Source organism: Motacilla alba, chromosome 1, assembly GCF_015832195.1.
Source record: "Motacilla alba alba isolate MOTALB_02 chromosome 1, Motacilla_alba_V1.0_pri, whole genome shotgun sequence".
NCBI lineage: Eukaryota > Metazoa > Chordata > Aves > Passeriformes > Motacillidae > Motacilla > Motacilla alba.
This window is the reverse complement of record NC_052016.1, coordinates 76540685-76562606: the sequence shown is the minus strand read 5'-3', so window position 1 is coordinate 76562606 and position 21922 is coordinate 76540685. Positions and strand designations below refer to the sequence as shown.

The 21922-nt window shown below is 46.5% G+C and overlaps 1 protein-coding gene across 1 annotated transcript; it reads left to right on the top strand.

The window, feature by feature from the left end:
• Window positions 1-1705: 1705 nt before the first annotated feature.
• On the top strand, window positions 1706-7586 carry POU4F1 (POU class 4 homeobox 1). Its single transcript, XM_038156379.1, is given in 9 exon segments — window positions 1706-2239; window positions 3097-3285; window positions 3287-3343; window positions 3345-3618; window positions 3621-3829; window positions 3832-3906; window positions 3909-3983; window positions 3985-4068; window positions 4070-7586. Coding segments are annotated over 9 exon segments (1305 nt in total). The 5' UTR covers window positions 1706-2116; the 3' UTR covers window positions 4289-7586.
• The last annotated feature ends 14336 nt before the right edge of the window (window positions 7587-21922 follow it).

The window sequence follows — 21922 nt, the reverse complement described above, 5'->3', positions numbered from 1 at the left end:
TCCCTTACAATGGATGGTAGCTGAGAAGTAGGTAGAATAACTCACGGGAAAAAAAAATAAAATAAAAAGTCAATAAATACACATAAAGTATGATTTGTGAATTCTGATACAATGATTTCGATAAATAAGGAGAGCCCAATCCCAGTTTCAAGTTCACTCCCTTCAGAGATGAAGTTGCATTTCGCTACCCCAGGGGACACGGTGATGGATGGAGACCTGGCTCCCTCTCCCACAAGTAATTGGCAGACGTTCCCTCCTTCCTCCTGGACTGGCTAGGGAGCTAGGGAAAGGCTTATGAAGACAAATGTGTCTTCACTTGGGGTTGTGGTGTGTGCTGTTGTGTGCGCGTGTGTGTTTTCCTGCGTGACCTTTCGGCTATGTTTATGCGCATAAATAAGAGGCGCTCAGGAGAAACGGAACCATTCCGATGCACTCGCTGGCTGTCACATCCCTGATCCAAACACCCCGCTGCCTCTCCCCGCTGCCTGCCTGCCTGCAGCCCCGCTGAAACAAGCAAGGCAGCATCTGATCGGTCACCGAGGGAGGGCTCCAGCGTGCCCCAAGGGACAGACAGGATTCACCAAGGATTCACCTTGGGCCGTTCGCTAAGGATTCGTATTAATCTCACAGGAGCAGCAGCAGATTGGCTCCTTCCGTAGTTTTGCCTCCGACTTCATAAGCAACTATAAGAAAATATAGAATCTACTCTAAAACGGGACAGAAATCCCGAATCACTCATAAAACCAACTATAAGAAAATATAGAATCTACTCTAAAACGGGACAGAAATCCCGAATCACTCATAAAACCAACAGGGTCACTCCTCAGCTGTTTGATTCAAAGGCAAAGGTATTCTAAGGATAAACCGCAGAAAAGGGAGGGAAAACAGAGGAAGGAAGAGAGAGAAAGAGAGAGAGAAAGAGAGAGAGAAAGAGAGAAAGAAAGAGAGAAAGAGAGAAAGAGAGAAAGAGAGAAAGAAAGGAAGAGTTGGTGATTGCTTTCTGCTTCAGGCCACGCCAGTGCAACTTGGGTTTTCCCACGGAGCAGGAGGTGGGGCTGGGCAGCAGGAGGAGATGCAGTCTCACCTCCGCGGCGCTGCCCGTATGCACACGCACACGCACGCCCCGCGTGGGCGCAACGGCTGTCACCCGCGGCGCCTGGCACAGCAATAGGTGCAATAAAACTACACGGGGTGGGGGAAAATTAAATTACAGGGTAAACAATAGCCTCTGAGTGGTTCAAACAAATGTCTGCCGCGGCCCGTCTTCTCCAGGAGCCGGTGTACAATTCGCGGCAGGAGCGGGGAGCGGCCGGAGGACGGCCCTTGCTCTGGCAGAGCTCCGCTGCGCGGAGGGGCAGCGCACCTTTGTGCTTCAGTGCCGAGGGCCGGGTCGGTTCCCTGCGCCGCTCCGACGGCAGGGAAGGGGCGCCCAGCCCCGCACCCCGCCCATCCCCGCCCCATCGGGGCGCCCCGGGCCGCGCTGGCGGCCGCGCAGCGCGCACGTGTGGCAGCCACAGGTGCCGCAGCCGCCCGGCGCTCGGTGCCGCTCGCTATAAGAGTGGCCCCGCCGCCGCCGCCCCGGTGAGACGGGCGAGGGCTGCGGGAGATGCAACAAGGCGCGGGGAGGCAAGGACCGGGGGCGGCGGGAGGAAAAGGAGGAGGAGGAGGAGGAGGGGGAAAAGGAGGAGGAGGAGGAGGAGGAGGAGGAAGGGGGGGAGACAGCTGATGTCTGTCAAAGCCGGAGCCGCCGCGCTCTCGCGAGAGCCCGCCCGGCGGTAGCCACGGGATGCGGGGCTCAGGTGCGGGCAGAGCGCAGCGCAGCGCGCCCGGCGCCGGGCAGCGGCAGGCAGAGAACTGAGTGAGGGAGGGAGGGAGCGAGGGAGACGGCGGGGGCCGGAGGGAGCCTTGCCGCCCGCTCGCCTACCCAGCCCAGCCTCGGCCACCGCGGCAGCGGCGGCGGCGGGGGCAGGGTCCGCTGCGGCACCGCCGCCACCACCGGCTCCGCCACCGCCACCCGCCGCTGTCAGCGGCTTCCCCCGGCGGGAGGAGAGAGCCCGGAGAGCACTTTTCCCCCGACTTTAGGAGTGTTTGTGGATTTACATGCCAAGCCTTCAAGATGATGTCCATGAACAGCAAACAGCCTCATTTTGCCATGCATCCCACCCTACCTGAGCACAAATACCCCTCTCTACACTCCAGCTCGGAAGCAATAAGAAGAGCATGTCTACCAACTCCACCGGTAAGGGACAGACAGCTGCAGCTCTCTTCTTTCTTTCTCTCCCTTACAAGCACACACTTTTCTTTCTTTCTTTCTCTCTCTCTCTCTCTCTCTTTCTGTATACTGCATGTATGTGTATGTGCATTAATAAAAAAAACCGCTGCGAGGCACATTTTGACAAGCGGCGCTTAATGTTTTTTTCATGTCTTCCTCTGCAATCATCTGAGCGCCTGTGATCTTTTTTGAAAGCGGTGTTCACACGAGTCTCCTACTTCATCCACTTTCTGTATTAATTTTTATGACTCGGCCTCTGAAAAGGAATGCGTTTTATGTGCTCTTGTGTTTGACACAATTCCCCAGCTGAGAGTTACAGATCCATTTCTTCTCCTCCTTTCTCTTCTCCTTTCGTTCCATTTCCTCCCCTTTTAATTTATTAATTTATTTGTTCCCTTCATTCCTTCTCTCCTTTTCCAATCCGCCCTTGCTTCGTTACCTCTCTACTCTTTGCTTCTTTTCCTGTTTTGCTCCCTCTTCTCGCTTCCTCCCCCTCCCATCCCCCCATTATTCTACCCCATCCCCCTGTTTCCCCTCACTTCCCCGGGCTGTCGCCTGCTATACCACGCTTCCCCCAATCTCTTGGCTCTTCCTCCCGATCCCGCTGTCCCTTGCACGCTGATCCTACCGCCGGCTTCCCCGGCTGTCACCCTAACTTTGCCCACCTCTCTCTCCCCCTCCCTCGACTTCCCCCCTCCTTTTCCACGGCGCTCCCGCAACCCCGCGCTGTCGCCCGCCCGTCCCCTTCCCCCTCCGCACTTTGCCCCCTCTCTGCCCCTTGCCCTCCTCTCCCCGCACCCCGCTCTGTTTTGTGTCTCCTGCAGCTGCAGAGCAATATCTTCGCCAGCCTCGATGAGACCCTGCTGGCGCGGGCCGAGGCTCTGGCCGCCGTCGACATCGCCGTCTCGCAGGGCAAGAGCCACCCGTTCAAGCCCGACGCCACGTACCACACCATGAACAGCGTGCCCTGCACCTCCACCTCCACCGTGCCCCTGGCGCACCACCACCACCACCCACCACCACCACCACCAGGCGCTGGAGCCCGGCGACCTCCTGGACCACATCACCTCCCCCCTCCCTCGCTCTCATGCCCGGCGGAGGCGGCGGCGGAGGCGGCGGCGGCGGCGGCCACGACGGGGCGGGCGGCGGCGGCGGCGGGGCCGGCGGCGGCGGGGGCGGCGGCGGCAGCGGCGGGGGCGGCGGCGGCCTCATCTCCACTTCGGCGCACCCGCACTCGCACATGCACGGCCTGGGCCACCTCTCGCACCCGGCCGCCATGAACATGCCGTCGGGGCTGCCGCACCCGGGGCTGGTGGCCGCGCACCACGGCGCCGCGGGGCAGGTGGCCTCGCGGCGGCGGTGGTGGGGGCGGCCGGCCTGGCCTCCATCTGCGACTCGGACACGGACCCGCGAGAGCTGGAGGCCTTCGCCGAGCGCTTCAAGCAGCGCCGCATCAAGCTGGGGGTGACCCAGGCCGACGTGGGCTCGGCGCTGGCCAACCTGAAGATCCCGGGCGTGGGCTCCCTCAGCCAGAGCACCATCTGCCGCTTCGAGTCCCCTCACCCTCTCCCCACAACAACATGATCGCCCTCAAGCCCATCCTGCAGGCCTGGCTGGAGGAGGCCGAGGGCGCCCCAGCGGGAAAAAAATGAACAAGCCCGAGCTCTTCAATGGGGGCGAGAAGAAGCGCAAGCGGACTTCCATCGCCGCCCCCGGAGAAGCGCTCGCTGGAGGCGTACTTCGCCGTCCAGCCCCGGCCCTCCTCCGAGAAGATCGCCGCCATCGCCGAGAAATTGGGACCTCAAAAAGAACGTGGTGCGGGTTTGGTTTTGCAACCAGAGACAGAAGCAGAAACGGATGAAATTTTCCCGCCACCTACTAGGGGTGGGCGGGAGGGGCGGCCCCGGCACCGGGGGCACCGGGGGGGCCGGGCCGGGGCCGCGGGGGGACGCCCACGCACCGCCACCGTCGCCTGAGACGCCGTGGGAGGCTCCGGGGGACCAAGGGACGATGTAGAAATTAAACGCGAACTACTCGGGGAGAGGGGGGGGAGCGTGCGTGTGGGGGGTGCGCTATCAATTATTAAAACAAAAAAAGACACCGGGACACCAACGAGAAGAAGGAGGAGAGAGGAGGTAAAAACGCTCTAGAAGCCCAGGGGGGTCACTTCTGCGGCCCTCTCCTCTCTCTGCCCCCCCCAGCCCCCCGACAGAAAGCGGGGAGAAAGAGCAACTTAAAGCGTAAACACACACAGACACACACCAATAAATACCGTGACAGCAACAGCCACAAACCGAGAAACCTAAGTCACAACTTTCGGAAGGAAAACAAAACCGACCAACAAACCCGGAAGGCGGAACTGTTGGTGATGATGATGCTATGTTTGGTTTGGGTCTCTTTCCGTTACTTTCTGCTTTTTTTTTTTTTTTTTTTTTTTTTTTTTAATCTTTTCCCTGGTTAAGTAATGAATGAGGACAGTGGTGGTTTGGTGCGGGGAACTTTTTCTTTAGTTGGTTTGGGTTTGGATTTTTTGTTTGTTTTGATCTTTATTTTCTTTGTTTGTTTTTTCTTTTTCCCGTTGTTTTTCATTTTCCTTTGAACGCGGTTTTGCGCGAGGCTTTGGCGATGGGTCTTGTCTGTGCCGGGGGAACGGTGAGAGCGGGGCAAGGGCCGGGAGCGGGGGAGCGGACCCCCGAGGCTAGGGAGCAGTCCCTTTCCTCTCCGTTGTTGCCTCAATAATCCTAGCTAGCTCAAGGAAAACAAGGGGAAAAAAAGTTACTCCACAACCCCTTTGTCTCTCCTCCCTCGCCTGCGTGGTTTGCGTTTCCAGCTGTGTCCAAAGACAGGTCACTCTCTCTGCAGAGGTGCATCTGGAGGCAGATGCCAAACCTGCCAGAGCGGGGATGCTCTCCAAAAGACTATGTTCAGACTCATTAAGGCTCACGGTTAACTATGTTCTTTCTCCTCCCTCCTTCCCTCCCTCCCCGCTGCTCCCAACCGTATGCCCCCCGGCATCCCCACCAAATCTGCTGGATTTAGGTTAAAGTCCTCCCTTGGTTTTCTCCAAGGGCTGGAGGTTATTGCACCCGGTAGGCAAAAGAAATCACCGGTGATGGGTTTGGAATGACATTTGTTTCTGAGGGATGTGCATGTTGGGAACAAACACACGAGAGAAAAACCACTTGGGCTTAAAAGTCGTTTATTGTATATCATAAACGTTACGTGGAGGAAGGCTTTTGGAAGGGGTGTGTGGGGGTCAATTTGCACTATCACAGTCTCCTGGCTTGGAAGCGATGATGTTATTCTGTAGTAACCATGCTGGTATTATTGCTAATAATCGTCAAGGTGCGTTACATGTCTCACGGATTGAAAACAAACAAAATTATCAGGGCTTGTTAGGTAAAAATGAGAGTGACGTGCAGAAGCCATCTCTGAATCTGTCTCTTGCCGAGAGACTGCTGAGGCTTTCAAATAAAAAAAAAAAGAATTTCTGAAAAGAAAATACCATTCCGTTTAAATCAAAACAATCAATAGACTGAAATTATGCATGACATGACCTGAAAAAAATTAAAAAAAAAAAAAAGAAAAAGAAAAGGAAAGAAAAAGAAAAGAAAAGAGGGGGAAAAGGCATAGAAAGATCCGTGATAAAGTCTCGATATTATTTATTTATTTATCTATTTATTTATCTATTTATTTTATTATTATTGTTAATATTATTATTATTATTATTTTGTGTATCATTGTTTGCAGCGCAAACATTCTATGCATTTTGAAACTGAGCACTAAATAGACTAGCTTCTGGTAGAATCTTTTGTGGATGGTGTAATTTCACAGTTTAACTGCCTGTGTTCACCGAAAACACAAACGTTCTTGTCACGTTCTTGTATTTAGATTTAAAAGAGGGGGAAAAAAAAAGAAAAAAAAAAGATAAGAAAGACGATTGTAAATATTTTCTTTAATGCACAAAACAACAACAACAACAACAAAAGGTTACAAACTGCAACCACGTGTGGATCCTGAAATGTCTCACTGAATAATCTACCTGTCCATGTATGTTTGCTGAGCTTTCTCCTTGGTTGTGTCTTTACTCTATTTAATTTCTATCAGAAATATTTCTGTACGCCAAAATACAACAGGGAGATGTGTCCCAGCATACTTACAAATAAAACAAACGTAAAAACAGAATAGTTATTATTATCATTATTGGGTGCATTTAAAAAAAAAAAAAAAAGAAAAATATTTCCACGGCTGGTAAATTCAAGGTATGGCCGTTAGACGATAAGACTAATTCTACCAAAAAGAAAATAGTGAGAGATGTATTTTTCTGCTAAATCCAGAAATCATTACTTTGAGATAGCTCTTATGTGAAAATCGGTGCTCTGAATAAAATTAACTATATATTAGCTGCGTGTGTTTCTTGAAGTTTATTCTATAACTGCAGAATATAAATCAAAGTAAAATTTTAAGAAGGACTTCTGAAGTATTTCTTTTCAGTGTGCTGGAAAGGATTATGCACCTACAAAATATGTATAAAGAAGAAAAGCTTGGGTGGTTTCAGGTTTATATGTTGTTCTGACTGGCCTAATTGCACTTAATTATGTAACAAGATACTTTATTTTTATTTTGGGTTAATAAATATGAAAATCCTAAACTGATCTCTCCTTATGTTGTGAATGCAATTGTTCATTAGGAACGTATAGGATGCCACCTACTGCTTCAAGTGATCAAAGAACCTCTTTCTATTTTCTGATGACCTGTGACTAGATCAGATGCCAAATGTAAAAAGTTACTTAATAGCTGGGATTATTTCTTCTGTAGACATATTTTAGCCAAATCTTTTTAATTTTGCCGGTAAATCTGTGAACCAAGACACGTGATGTTCAGAAAAGAATAATACGTTAAAAAAGCTGTGATTTTAAGCAACTGTTGATGTTAAAAAATAAGCACTAAAGGTATTTTTAAAAAAACCCATAGATCTCGTCCACCAGAAATTGACTTGTTTCTGTTGTTATTAACTTGAAATGTCATCAGAATTTTTAATAAATGCATTTGTAAAAATATTATTTTATAGAAAAGTATTACCGGATATCATTTTTTGGAGAGTCAGGAATGAACAAATAAAAATAATTACAAATGTTGGGTTTTCTTTTTCATCTGCCCCAAATGAATGAAATGTTGAAAGCGATACCACATTTGTATCATTCAGTAATGACCGCTGTATGTGTTGAAAAGTTGAGGAGTTTGTTTTGTAATAAGTACAATCCTTATTGAGTACAAAGAGAAAAAAAAAAAAAGTATGTTAATAAAACAGATGGTGAAAATAAAAGCTTTGCAGAGTTTCCTATTTTTCATGGTAGGAAACTGTGCAAAACCAAAACGTCCCGCTTTCTGTCAGATGAATCTGAATAGTTCATAAAACCATAAAATTCTCGTGAGGCCTTTTTAATAAATGCTTAGAAAGAAAGAAAGAAAGAAAGAAAGGAAGGAAGGAGTTAGTTTAGAAGGTTTAACCTAAGCACTATTAAAACTTTTGCATCCGAGGAAAAAAGTAAGATAAAGACGAAGAGGTAGAACATGTGTTCACACTTATTCCCCAACAGTGCGCAGCTTCTCGCATAGAGAAGAGCCATTTGTGACCGGAAAGATGCAGAAATCCCCCCCACTCCCCATGTGCCAGGGGCCGAGGCCGCTGCCGGGCGGCGGCCCTGACGACTCCTGCTCTCCAGCCTGTGCCCCTTGCCGATGAACGTTTCGCTGCTGTCATCCCTTGAATGGCCTTTTTCTCCACAGCCGAGGTATCTCGCCGCTCTCCTAGTGTTTCCTAGTGTGATTTTCCAGTCCTAAGTCTGCTAGACGCGGTTTGGCTCCCGGAATTTCTGCCTAACACTTGCTCTCCGCTCGCTTTCAACTTAGATTAGGCCATCATAAGTGAGTAACAGACACCCACTGCCACGGTCGTATTGATTTTTACTCTCCTGTGATATTAAGACTAATTCGGTCCTGGTTCAACAAGTAAAAAGGCTTCCCAGAAGGAGAATGAAGTGTCCTACAGCACTGACTTTATGGTTTATGTGCCTCCCCCCCGCCTCCCTGTGTTACCCCTTTCCTCCGAAGAGAAATAGATTTGTCGAAAGATAATTATTTTAACTCTGACGGACTCGAGCGCATAAAGCTTGATAGCGCGGTGGTGCCCTGTGTTATTCTGGCATTTCCCAAACGATTTTAAATCCCTCCAGTTATTTATATCTCGCTTTTCAGCCGGCGCTATTTTTTTTTTTTTTTTTGTAAGCTTTATTATATTTACCTGCTGATTCCAAAGCGGAGGCAAGCCTAATTGATTTTTAAAAGATCAGCAGCAGAATTCTAATCCGCTTGGGAACCTGTTTCCACCTGCCAGACGAGGGGCTGATTACCGGTAATTATGTTATTTAAGAGTTGATAAAATAGCGGTGCCCGGCGCTGCCCGGGCCCCTTCCCCAGCCGGGGCGCGGAGGGGACCCGCGCGGGGAGAGCCGCGGCGCGGCGGGGCCGCCGCCATCACGTGCGCCGCTGCAAACACAATTACGGGGCCGCCGTTAATAATTCATGGGCTGAGATTTGGAAAATTAATAAAATGAATTATAACAAGAGGCTAATTAAAAACTTTAGTAATTGTTGTCAAGACAGCTTGATGGGAGGCGTGCTGCACGACGTTTCCCCCCCCCCCCCCCCCCCCTTCCCTTCCTTCCCCCTTCCGCTTTTGGGAAGCTTTTTCTTTTTTTCCTCCTTTGCGACCCCTTAGCACCTGAAGGAGGCTCGGTTTGGGAGAAAAGCAGTGGATGAATATATAGGTCAGCTGAATATATAGGTCCCAGAGATGAGACCGAGGTGGTAAAACTGCAAGCAAGTCTCTTCGCATCGTAGCAAGATAGATAGGCAGGCGGCAGGTGGGTGGGTGCGTGGATGGACGAATGAAACCCAGGGCTCAAAAGTTAATTTAAAATAAGATGTCACATATAAATCTTTGAAGAAGCAGCCGTGGCAGAAAGAGCGCCGGCACCGGAGGGCCCCAGCCCCGCGGGCGGGCGGACGGGCGGCGGCTGGGGGCAGGCAGAGCCGGGCAGGGCAGGCAGCGCCCGCGGCCACGGGCGCGCACTTTCCGCCTTCTCTTCCTCACCGGCGAGGGCAGCGGCAGGCGGTGCGGGGCCCCCACCGCGCCTCCTGATCCGCGGGGGGCGGAGGAGCCGCGGGATGCTCGCCCTCCCCCCGCCGAGACCCTTTCCGCCTGCTGGCTTCAGACGCAACTTTGAGGCGGGCTCAGTGCGGTGCTCCCGCGGGCAGAGGGGGCCGGGGAGCCCGGCCCCTGCACGGCTGCGGGTTTATGGCCGTGCCGCCAGCCAAGCCCTGCTCGGGAGCTCGCCGTGGCTGGTCGTCCAGGGACAGCTGCACATGCAAAATCTGCTTCCCAAATTGGAGCCACAGCCCCTCTGGGAAAGCAGACGTCCTCCTTTGAACTGCGTTTTAACTCCTTCAGCCTGCTTACCTAAGTGTACCAAAGCATCTCTAACTCTGGGGGAAAAGTGGTTAAACATTTCTTTTTGTTTAAATGTAAAATTAAAATTTATCAGGCAGTCGGGGTGTAGGGAAAATTACTTTAAAAATGATGCCTTCAGACGTTAATCAGTCTAAACGCTGTACTTAAAGTATTTAAAAGGTTTTACATAAAAATTAATAATTTTTTAAAAGACACTCGGCCCTGATACGTTGAAGATAAATTGTAACTTCTCACTGATTTCCACAAGCGAGCCCTGAAAGACTCCGAAGTGCCTCGTTGGGCGAGAATGCCGACCGAGCCTGCCACTCGCACGGGCTGTAGCACGGGGCGGGTCCGTGCGGGGACAAACCGCCCCGAGCCCGGCTCCAGCAGCGGGAGCAGACAGACGCTGCAAACACCGGCGTGAGGAGAGGGCTTTTCATCCCTTGCCCGGGTGGAAGAAAGAAATTTAAAATTGTGAGGCAGAGCTAAAAGATGTAAGATCTTTGTGTATGCTTTTGGTTTGATTTTTTTTTTTGTCGTTGCTTTTTAACTTTATTTTAAAAAGGATGTTCCTTGACAAGAAGATAGCGTGTCGACACGAACACATCTTTTTAGGGGCTGCGCGGAGAGGAGACGAGGCGCCAATATACATAACTTAGCCCTTGATTATGGTCATTATATAAACCGAATTACTAACAAAAGTTTGTTTGGTAACTAATTATAGCTCACTAAATCTCTGCCTCACTTCACTTCAGTATAATGTATACAAACTTTTGTACACGCGGATCAGAATAAAACAAAGTGTTGACAGCATCCAGCAGTGGAAATTCACTTACACAAGACTTTTTTTTCACTGAAGTGTTGACAATAAACATTTAATGAAGGCAGAGACTTGGATGTCTCCAGACAGTGTCAGAATACTTTAAACAGACCATTAGCATGGCTTCTTCTACTTCAAACAGAGCACACTATACCATAACATTATAAAAATACAAAGTATGAAACAAATAATCTGTTTATACAGATATTTTAAGCTGTTTTCACCAGCTCTGACATCCCCTGTATTTAGTAACAGAAACTTACTCATTTCAGATTACTCGCGCTTAAAAAATGTTAAATACAGTTAATGCAATATTAATCGCCCTTTGGTGATATAAAATGCAATATTTTCAGGCAGCTATTGAGCTTTTCTAGAGGAAGAGCTGATGAAAACAGTCACAGCTGAATAGTGGAGAGAAAAAAGCTCTGTATTTATTGCTTTTGTTTGGCTTTTGGCTACAGAGACAGGAACATTCTAATGGGGTAAGGACATTTATTTTATCTGCAATCTATTGCTGCTAGAGCAGGAGTGGCAGATGGGGTTTGGTGTTATATTCACAGAGTAATTTAGAGCAAATCCTAATAACTAATAATGATTTATGTTAATTTCAATCACTTATGTGACTTTATTAAAGCACTGCTGTAAGAGGAATAGAAGGGGAGGGGGGGAGAGGAGATACTGGAGAGAGACAAGCTGTATCTGTCTGAAACCGAACCGCGTGCTTGAAAGGTTGCTGTGGTGGGCTCCAGCGAAATTTCTGACGCGAGCAAGCATGTTTTGCTTTTGAGGCTCTCTATCGCCGGCGTTAATTTCTTTTTAAAAAAGCCCCGTGTAGAAACCCCGGCCACCGACGAGAGCCAAAGCAGAATAGAGAGGGAGCAAGAGAAGAGGCAACCGTGCTAGGGAGACTCGTGTTATGCAAAATGTATTGATTGTGTGTGAGGAATCTGCGATGCTGATGTGCTGGGCTCCCGAAAGAATAGAGGAGGCTACTGGCGAAATAGCTAAGAAAGCCCCAAATGCACATACAGGATACGAAACTTTTATTCCGGGCTGCTTCAGCGTGGTGGAGACCTACAGTTCTCTACTCACGTTGCATCGGCTTTACTCCTCACTGAAAATCTCTAGGAGGCTTTACCCCACGGGATTTTGTATTCTTATTAGGGAAAAAGAAAATAATCATAATAAAAAAAGCAGCTATAGCAATGACCCTTTCGTATTTCCCCCCATGATCTTCAGTATCATTAGCAGCTGCTAACACTGAAATGTGCACACACACAACCACAGAGGCACACGTCGCCGTGTGTGCATTGAAAGAAGAGATATTGGTGAAAGCCAGGAAATCTCAAAACAGCTAGCGCTGCTCTGCATAGGGTCGGTTTGATGTAAGAGAGAGGAGTACTTACAGGATTTTGAAAGGGGGGGGGGTGCTCTTCGCTTCTGGCAATTTACTTTCCCAGGTACCTTTATGCGCTTTTCTGCCTTAAGGCATACAGTCTGAAAGTAAAACAACATCAAAGCTCCTTATTAACACTATTTTACTGAAATCAGAAGATGAAGCTACCTGAAACGTTTAATCTGGTGTTAGCATTTATTTCCCAACCAAACAGCCAGAACAAAGTTAAAAAGAGTCGGGGCAGCTATCTACAAGGCAAAGTGCAGGGGGTGATGTGTGTTTCCGTCAGAACCCTTGAAATGTATCAAATAAACCTCAGGTTTTGCTGCATTCTAAGCCACTTTTTTGTCTAATAAAATTCCTCCTTCCAAACACCACGGCTGGGAATAACCTCTCTCCCACACCGCCAGGCGCATTAGGTGCGAGTTCCCTAACTTTTGGATCATTGGCAGGAAAGTATTTTCTGCACTGCGAGATGGGAGTGCATTGTATATGCGACCGGATTCCACAGAAGGCAATTTTTGTGTACTCGGTGGTAAAGGAGTTATATACATAGCAACATTTTTTTTTATCTAGAATAATAATAATAAAAAAAAAAAAAAAAAAGGAAGGGGAGAAGGAGTAATGCCGATGTTGCTTTCCTCCTCTTCGTTTGAAAGCGGCGCAGGACTTTCAAATCCGCCTGGGCGTGCACGCCTGCTTTTTGAAGTGCTCCACGGCGGAGACGCCGCGGGCGGGCTGCGCGCAGGCGGAGCGGCGGGCGGAGCGCGGAGCAGCGGCGGCGCTTCAGCACCGCGGAGAGCTCCGCCGGGCCGCGGCGGGCGGCGCGGGGCGAGGGGAGGCTGTCTGTCTGCCTGGCTCTCCCTCTGTCCGTCTGCGGCTGCACAGAAGCCTGTAATATGTTAATAGCCGTAGGGTATGCCCGAGGTGCCATCTCAAGCTGCTTCGCACACCATATGTCAGGCCGTTAGCCACATGGATCTATTAATCAAAGGGGGAGAGAGGAGAGGGGAGAGGCAGGGAGCGGGGGAAGGGAGCTTTTCACACCCCACCCTGTGTTGCTGCATACTTTCTCCTTTCATTTCTCTCAGATATAAAGACCCGGAGTAGCCCGGACAGGCAGCTGTAATTCTCTTTTGATCTGCTCTTTTATAGCCTCGGTGTAACCAGCCCGGGTTAGTGGATAGCGATATTTGAGGGAGGAAGGGGGAATGCGTCGCATTTCTCCCGGCAAAAGATTTGGTTTTAAAAGTGCTGCTCAACTTCTGTGACAAAGAGGGTCTCTGTCCACCCCTTCAGCCATCTCCTTGAGGAGGGTGTGTCTGAGGAGAAGGCTTTTTCTAGCGAATCGAGCATCGTCTCCCCCGCAGGCAGCCAGAGCTCTGGCCATCCTCACCGCTTTTATATCTGCCCTATTGCCTCACTTATCATTTCTTTAAGGAAGGTTTGTCCCACGTGAGATCCACGAAAGGACTGGATCCACAAAATTACCGGGAGAAGGAGAAGAAGCAGTCTGTATAGGAGAGTGCTGTAAAAGCTCTTGTGTACGTGAATTTTTCATGCAGCCGTCAAAGCCCCCACATAAAATTCTGCCTTGCAGGCTCAGCGCCTGAAAAGATGCACGGGCTCTCAGGTCTGGTTCTACTTTTGTTCGGAGGACAGGGTTTTGGGGGGACTTTGTCTTCAGAGTTAGAATGAACATGCTCGCACGGGCTCCTCCTGGACCTCGTTTGCCAGTCCGTAGGTGATGCGTTGGGGCACAGCCCTGGCAATTGACACTTCCGACCTAATTCCGAGGCCACCGGATTGGTTCTTTTTTTTCCCCTTTCACGATGACCGAGAGGGAGCATGAAAGAGACTGACCTTTCGTTCAGATACCTGCTGCATAAAGTTTTGAATTTCTAGATTATTATAAAAGCAGCAGCTCAGGAAAATGGCTCAGGAAAGTTTGGTGGTGGAGTGGTGGAGTGGTGGAGGAGGGGTGGGCAGGATCATTTCATTGTGCCAGGATCCTGCAGTAGCGACCATGCGGGTGGATGGGGCAGGTTCCCTACCCCTGATCTCCAGGTCAAGTGACATGCATGTGTGTGATGCAAATGATGGGAAAAACATCCGAAGAAGAGGAAAGGATGCAGGCTACAGCTAACACAAGGATAAGCTCTGTTGTTTTTCAGGTTTATGTAAAAAGCACAAGATCCCCTAGCGGGTTGAAATTTCCTCTGTTGGTACAGAACACCACAGAGAGGCAAGTAAGAGGGAAGAGGCACTTGAGACTATTTGTGCAGTTGCAGACATAGGATAGTAACCCCATCGATAAGTATTATATGGTACAGTGCATAGCTTATGTTGAAGTCTGTCTTTAAGACTTACTTTCGACTTTTTTTCTAACATTTTTCCTCTTTCTGTGCCTGAAAAAATAATTAGTGCATCTGTGCTTAGATCTTAAGCTGGCACCCATCTTGCAGAACCTTTGCTTTAATACAGATTGCATTAAACTTGCAAAAATATGAGTGCCTTTCCAAGCAATACTTTACCTAAAGACAGAGGGAAATGCATGGGCTGAGCGTCAGTTGATTCTGCATTTCCACCTAGCAAAGATCCTCTTAATACCTTTAAATTTTGGTGCACACACCACCCATCATTTTCTTCCTCTATTTAAAAGGTAACCCATATATCTGTCGTTTTAGGTTTCCAAAGAGTCGTAACTTAATTCCTTCAGGCTATTCATCAGCACAGTAATTAAACTAGCAAATGGATGTAAATAAAGTGAAATTGGTTTCATGACAGATGAGCCAAAGAGGCCTCTGACATGAAACAAGCCAGGACAATAATTATTTCTGCACCGGGCTATATGAGGAACTCCATCTAGATTTATTAGGTGCTGCAAGTTATTTGCTGGGAGAAGGCAAGACAGGAAGACTCACTTTAATTTGACAGGATTTTTTTTTTCCTTTTTGCATCCTAAGTAGGTTAGAGAGATAAAAATCTGGAATTAACTTTGGCTATACTCTGAGATGCCTCTACCCAAAGCAAAAACACGGCAGGGAAAATAGGTAATACAGGAAAGGCTTATTAAACAATTTCTTCCCAAACACTTAATGGGAGAAAATCTGCTTTAAAACACTCCTCTCAAACCATCCCCCGTTAAAAAAAAAAACAACAAAAAACTCAAAAAAACCCCAAAAAACAAAAAAACCAATCCAGACCACCGTGACAGCCTGCGTGTGCTTCTCTTTTCTACAAATATGCATATGAAACAGTAGAGGCAATAGAAAGAAGGCAGATTTAGAGAGCTTGGGAATTCTGAAGAGCTTCTCTTAAAAAATAAATAAATTATAATCTCGGCTAAATGGTGCCTGTTAAGATCACCCCACTCCCTCTTCTCTGCCAAGGAAAAGTTTATTGCTGCGGAGGAGAGAAGAGAAGAGAAAAGGGCTGTGAAAGGGAGGGTATGGATTCTGCAAGGCTCAACTGTAATTGGAGCCATCAGGTCCAGCTTGGAGTGGAAGTAATATACAGAATAAATAAAAAAAGGGCTCTCACAGCAGGTGCAGATTAGTCCCTTTTCCCCTGAAAAGATTAGAAACTGACTGCTTTATGCTTAAACGTACTCTCAATTATTTAAGCGCCCCTTCGTGATTAGCAAGTAAAAGTAACGCTCCAAAGCGCTGAAGAAATGAAGCAAGAATAACACCGCTTTCGCCCAGCTCACGCAGGCTTTCCAGCACACGGCTTGCTCCCTGCCGGCTGACAGCGCTCAGACGGGGAACTCTCTTTAGATACACACACCTGTAGGGTGGGGAGGCGGCAGGGGGGGAAGGAGAGAGGGAGGGGAAAAGGAGGGAGGAAGGACAGAGGGCAGATTCAGCGTGGTAAAAATTCCGCTATCAAGGCAGTGCAGGCTACTGCCCAACCTGGTTAGAGAAGCGATTGGGATCCGTGGACAGATTTTCACAGGAATGCTGAAACCTCAACATCTTTTCCACTGGGAAGAGGAAAAAAAAAAAAAAAAAAAACAAACAAAAACCCAAACCCAATCTCACACCAAAATCCCAGACACAACCCTTCCCCTCCACCCCCTCCCCAGGCATTCCCCTTGAATGGGCTGGAAATGAACCGCGGACGCCTGTGTTTGCATACGGCAGTTTGATCAGGGTTCACATCTTTCTGCAATCAAATCAGAGGCGTTTTCCTCCCTTCCTCTTGGAGGGGACTATGATAACTGCAAAGCCGAGGAGAGATCCTAAAGGGACTGAAATCCCCTTATGTCTGAAGCTGTCCCTTTTAACACACACCAGACTAATTATTTAAAAGTTCTTGTAAAATTAGAAGACATAGCCCAGTCCTTTAATTAGAATACACTGTGAATGGGGATAGCATATGGAGGGGAATGTCAAGAAGAGGGTGCCAGGGGCAGATCCTAGGAAATCTGTATTCATTTCTGCCTCCTATTTGTTCAGTAATCTCTACCATCATAACTAAATCTTGGAGCACTGATGTAGTTCGAGTTGTTGTTGACTCAACGTCAAAATTCAATCACTGGGGGTTTTGCATCAGCCGGGCCACTTATTTGTCTAATAAATCCGTCATTTTGTAAGAAAAATATTTGAGCAGCCGTACTTGACCTCTTGGTATCCACAAGCCACATTTATTTCTACCGGTTTACAAATGCAAAGTGGAGATGATCATCTTAATGCCTCGAGGTACTGTGTTGATTTCTGATTGGATTTTAGATGGAAATGTCTATTTTAAATACCCCGTGATTAAATTGTACATATAATAGAATTCATGCCTCTTCAAACCAAATCGTGATTTGTGAATCCCGAATTTATTTTAAAGGAAATATTATTTAAGCAAAGACGGTTTCTTAAATGATTTGTGACACCCCCCGCTGTAAGATTTTATTACAGCCGGGCATCTTTCTCGCTGGAAAACTTATTTTGACCCTGGAGCATTCTTATGTGATGGAGAGGTGGCAGACGGGGTGAGGTGGTAGAACCACCAGGTTCGAGAGTCCTGCCTGGCCCATGCCTGCCATCCCGCGCTGGATGATTTGCTGCCTGTTTATACGCATATTTCTTCCGAAAAGGGGGCCGTGCTGCACAAGTTTAATTGCAACTAGGGGGAAATAACTTTCTCGAGAGTTTTTGTATTGCGGAGCTGGGGCGAGGTGGGGACGGAAGGATGGGGCGGTACAAGATCAGTGTCCGAGAGGGGAGGTTTGGGAGCCTTCCGCCGGGCGGGGGGCCGGCTGCAGCCACCGCCGCACGCCCCGGGAGCCCCCGGGGCTGCCCGCACGCCCAGGCCGGGCCCGCCCGCCCGGCCCCGCGGGGTCCCGCTGCCGGCCGCGCCCGGGGAGGCGCCAGCGCCCCGGAGCCTTCCCTCCCGAGCAGCGGGGAGCTCCGGCGTGAGCCTTTCTGGGGAGGGGTGGGGGACGGCTTGTCTCCTTCAGTAAGCAACCCCCACCGACCCGCTTTTCTGGCTGCCACCCCTCGAGTTTTCCCCTAGGGCGGCTGTCGGGGGTCTCTCCGTCTCCATGGAAATCGAAGGGGCGGCTGTCAGCCCGGGCAGCGGTCATTATTCCCGCATTAAAGCCAGCGATCGATTCGCTCCCCAGCACCCACTCGCGCTGGACCACTAAGGGCCAGGCTGGAGCCCCGGCCCCGGGGGCGCTTGCCCGGTAGCATCCCCCGACAGTCACCGCCTGCGAGCTCCTGCAGGAGTGGCCGATGAAAGGAAGGGGGGAAAAGGGGAAATATTTCAGCATATTGGAAATATTAATGTTGGCTTGTAGGAATTAATGTAATGGGCCACGGTTATTAACAACTTATAAAGGCTTAAATCAATATAAATTAATTTAATTATGATTTCTAATTGCATTATGCATGATCAATTTGAAACACTACATTAAAGATAATTAGAGCAGGGTGCTAGTCACTAATCACTTCCCTAATAGCTTAATGAAAAGGAATGCCATGTATTACCTGTGGGGTGGACCCATGAAATAATATGAATGCTTGTTTTCCAATGGAAAATAATTGTACCTTTTAACAGACGTTTTAATCACTTCATTGTAAGCACAGAATGAGTTTGGACTTTTTACATGGCCTTGGTTGAATTTTCCTGGTGTTGATTGAAGTGCTGATGTGTTACGAGTCCGCCTATTGATGACCCAAAGGAAGACTAACTTTTATGTAGAAGTGTCATGCTGTCCTCAGAAGCTAGTGCCAAGAGGTCACAGTAGATGGAGGTCCTAGCTTAGCATAATGGGTTTAACATTTCCATGACATCATCAGGGAATCTGAAAAGGAGTCTAAGGATAATCAGAGTGGTCATTCAGAAGCAGAGTAAATATTTTATGAGGATATATAGAAGACAGGAAAGAAGGTTGTCAGAAAGGTGAATCTCTACTTCTTCATGCTCTATGAAGAAGGTTTTTCACTTGGTACCAATTTTGATTGAAAACTCGTGTATTGTTAATAAAAAAAAAAAGGCAGATCATGACCGTTGGAGAGGTGACTTCTCTTTTAGGGGATGATCTAAATAAATTTGTATTCGTGGTTGTCTTGAGGGGTTACAGGTTATTTTGCTCTTACTTTTTATATAAACACATCCCAAATTGATTATTTGTCCTGCACATTGTCCCTCACTCAGGGATCTGAGTTCCTGCATTAACAGTAAAATTCATTAATTGCTAAAATTAAAAGCAACCAATATAAATTAACCCCTTGGACATGGACACAGTGAGGCACATTATTCAAAAATGCCTTCTCTGTGATTAGCTTTATTTTCTTATCTTTGCTTGATAACTGAAGCAGTACATGCAGCATATGTCTTGGTTAGACTCATTATATAATTAATAGTTTTCAGAGAAGTAATGTGCAATTAGGGAAACTGAGATTTGAGGAGAACAGTAAAGAACAGTGGCACATAATACTCACATTTGTCACAGCAAGACCTGTTTGAAGAATTTTCCTTCTTTTAAGTCCTGATTGAGACCTAGAAGCTTTGAGATTCCTGAGGATAACACTGAATAAAGTATCTGAATAAAAAGAAGTGAAAAAGAGAGCTTAAATGTCACCCAAGGAGTATAGCCCTTCAAGGCAAAGTTATTAGGAACATACTGATTTCAGTACTGAACCATGACTGCAGACTACTCTGTGGATGGAAGGATTCCAAGAATATACAGCTGTTCTTTTCCACAAAGATTCCTGTCTAAAAGTGCATATCAGAATAGCTGTCCCCCCACTCCACCATGTCCTGCAGAGGAAAGGCAGAGGCAGAAATAAGCTTACTTTGCATAAGTATTCCTAAGCATTTCAGTGAAATGGGACAAACTGCAGGATGAATCTGGTCACTCCCTCTGTTGTTCACAGTTTGAAATGATGTGGCCTCATACTGCCAAGATCCAGGGACAAGATCTGAGAGCAATTTATGGAAAGGTTTTAAAAAGTGCAGTTCTCCAATCTCAAACTTGCTATTTTTCTTAACAACAACAACAAATACAAACAAAGGGGCCTTTGCAGAGGCCCTTATGGAAGTGGAAATAAATACATGTGGCATCTTACACCTCAAACTAAGGGTAGGATATCAACATGGCTTAAAATTTCCAGATGAAAAAAGCCTGATAAATAGCAGTGGAGGCACATTATTGTGGCTTCTGTATCCCTTTAGCTACAGTAGCTATTCCAGCTGTTGTGACTTTCTTGCATCCTGAACCCTGCTCTAAATAAAATGATTTCCATGACTTAATCTGTCACGAGTGAGGAATCCCCAAGCACAAGTCTTCAGTAGCCAAAGAGCTCACAAGGAGAAAAGGAGAAAAATAGTCTGGATTTCATAAATAGACCAAGGACTAAAGCTTGTATGTAAACTCGTGTTGAGATATGCCTTAATCTTCTCTGCCTTGAATAAATATTGCATCAGCCTATGTTTTTCCTTTCTGCACCAAAGCTGGAAGTCTTATCTACCAAAAGTGAGGTATCAGCTCATACATCTGCTTCTGAGAATATTGATTTTCCTCTTTTTTTTTTTCCTTCTAAGTAGAAGCATAAAGAAAATCATTGCTTTTTCAGGGGACCCTTGGTTAGAAAAGCTTCACCTCTACGTTGTTGAGTGTCTAGGTTGAGAACTACGTGGAGTCTGTGTTTATGCTGTTTTTTTCATATAGCAATTGATTTTAGATAGCACTGCAAACCAAGGAGGGAGCATGAGTGCTGTTTGTATGCCAGGGAAAGGAATGAAAATAACTCTGTGAGATATAGTGACAGCAGAAACAAATATATTGTTTTGTAGCTACAGAACTATCCTGTGCTTCTCTCTCTAAACTAAATGCAGTTGTTAATAAAACAAATACCTTAGTGGTTCAATCATCTTAGTGGTTCAAACATTTTTGCATGCTTTTGGAGACCTTCTGAATGATTGGCATATTTGCAACAGTGGCAATTCACCAGAGCTTTAAGATTAATTTTTGTAAACTTTTGATCAAGTTTTTTTTTTTTTTTTTGTTAAATGCAAAATTTATTTTTTTTCACCTGAAATTAAATAAAAGTATAATTTTAATTCATTTTAATAGCTATTATTATAGTTTATGGGTATTTAAACAGTCGATGTTTTTAAAAAAATACATTTGTTGCCTGGTATTTCAAGGCTTCCCCTTTTCTGATTGATGGATTTTTTTGCAAAATTCACTGACAGCTGTGGGCAAATATGTTAGCAGAAACTTTAATAAAGTCTTTGTTTTTTAAAGCTTCAAAACTAAACCTGGAGGCTTTAGTTTTCAACAACAGAACTAAGCACATTTTGGTCAGTGGCTGTTTTAGTGCTATGCAGGTAAGATAATTGTGTCAGGTTGTCATCGTGATTGTGATAGTGAGCTGTCACACTTGGTGTTAATGTGTTGGGTTGCAGTGCTATATTTTAAAAAAAATAAACGGTTCAAAGATTGTATCATAGTATCAGCTAACTGGACACTGGGTACCACAATTTCTTGAAAATACCCAGGGTTGTGCTTGAGAAGTTTCTAAGTAATATGAAATAAAGGAAGGTCTTTTCAGCATCCATGGGAGACTGAAGAGGATGAGGCTCTTAGCATGTAATTAAATATTAATAATAGGGAGAGGTTGGACTTATTTTTATTCTCTAAAACATTGTTAATAAGTCTCAGTCTGGCACTGAAAACATTAAGCACATTACTGTGTGTCTCACCTTTTTAACCTTGTTTGCATGTTTTAAGTAAACATATTTTAAGGTTTTTTTGTGATTAGTGACAAAAACCAATATGCATGTTAAATTAGTGCTGGGCTTGGGAGAGGAGCATATTCTGGCTCAAATTCATCTGCTTCAAACTGAGTAAATCATGATAGTCACCAACAATTTTATCTGTATTTAAACTGCACATGGTTTCTCTGTCCATAATAAAGGACAAGAAAGCGGAGATTAAAGTTACCCACAAAAAGAAAAAAAAGTAGAAACATTTTTAAAATAAACTGGATTAGGAAACAGATGAATATAATGACCTTCCTTACTCTCAATCATATGCTGCCAGATAAGTGTTAGAGTCTGAAAAATTGCACTAATGAAGCTATTTGAAGGCTTTTGTGGACAACTGCTTACTCTTTGAAGATTAAATGAATGATGTTGATGTGATTAATCTTAGTACAGGGAGTGATGCAGCAGCCAGAAAATACCTTGGTGATTTTCATAATTAAACTGAATCAACATTTCAAAGAAATGCCAGTGTTATCACTTGTATATTAGAATTACATTCATTAGACAGAAGAAACAAATAATTTGAGCAAACAAGATTTTCCTTTTGGTGTACTGAGACTTCTGTCGTGTCTCAGAGTATCTTACTATAAATCATCATTACTGTTTAATTTTATCCTTGCTTTTTCAGTTACATTTTTCTGTTTATTT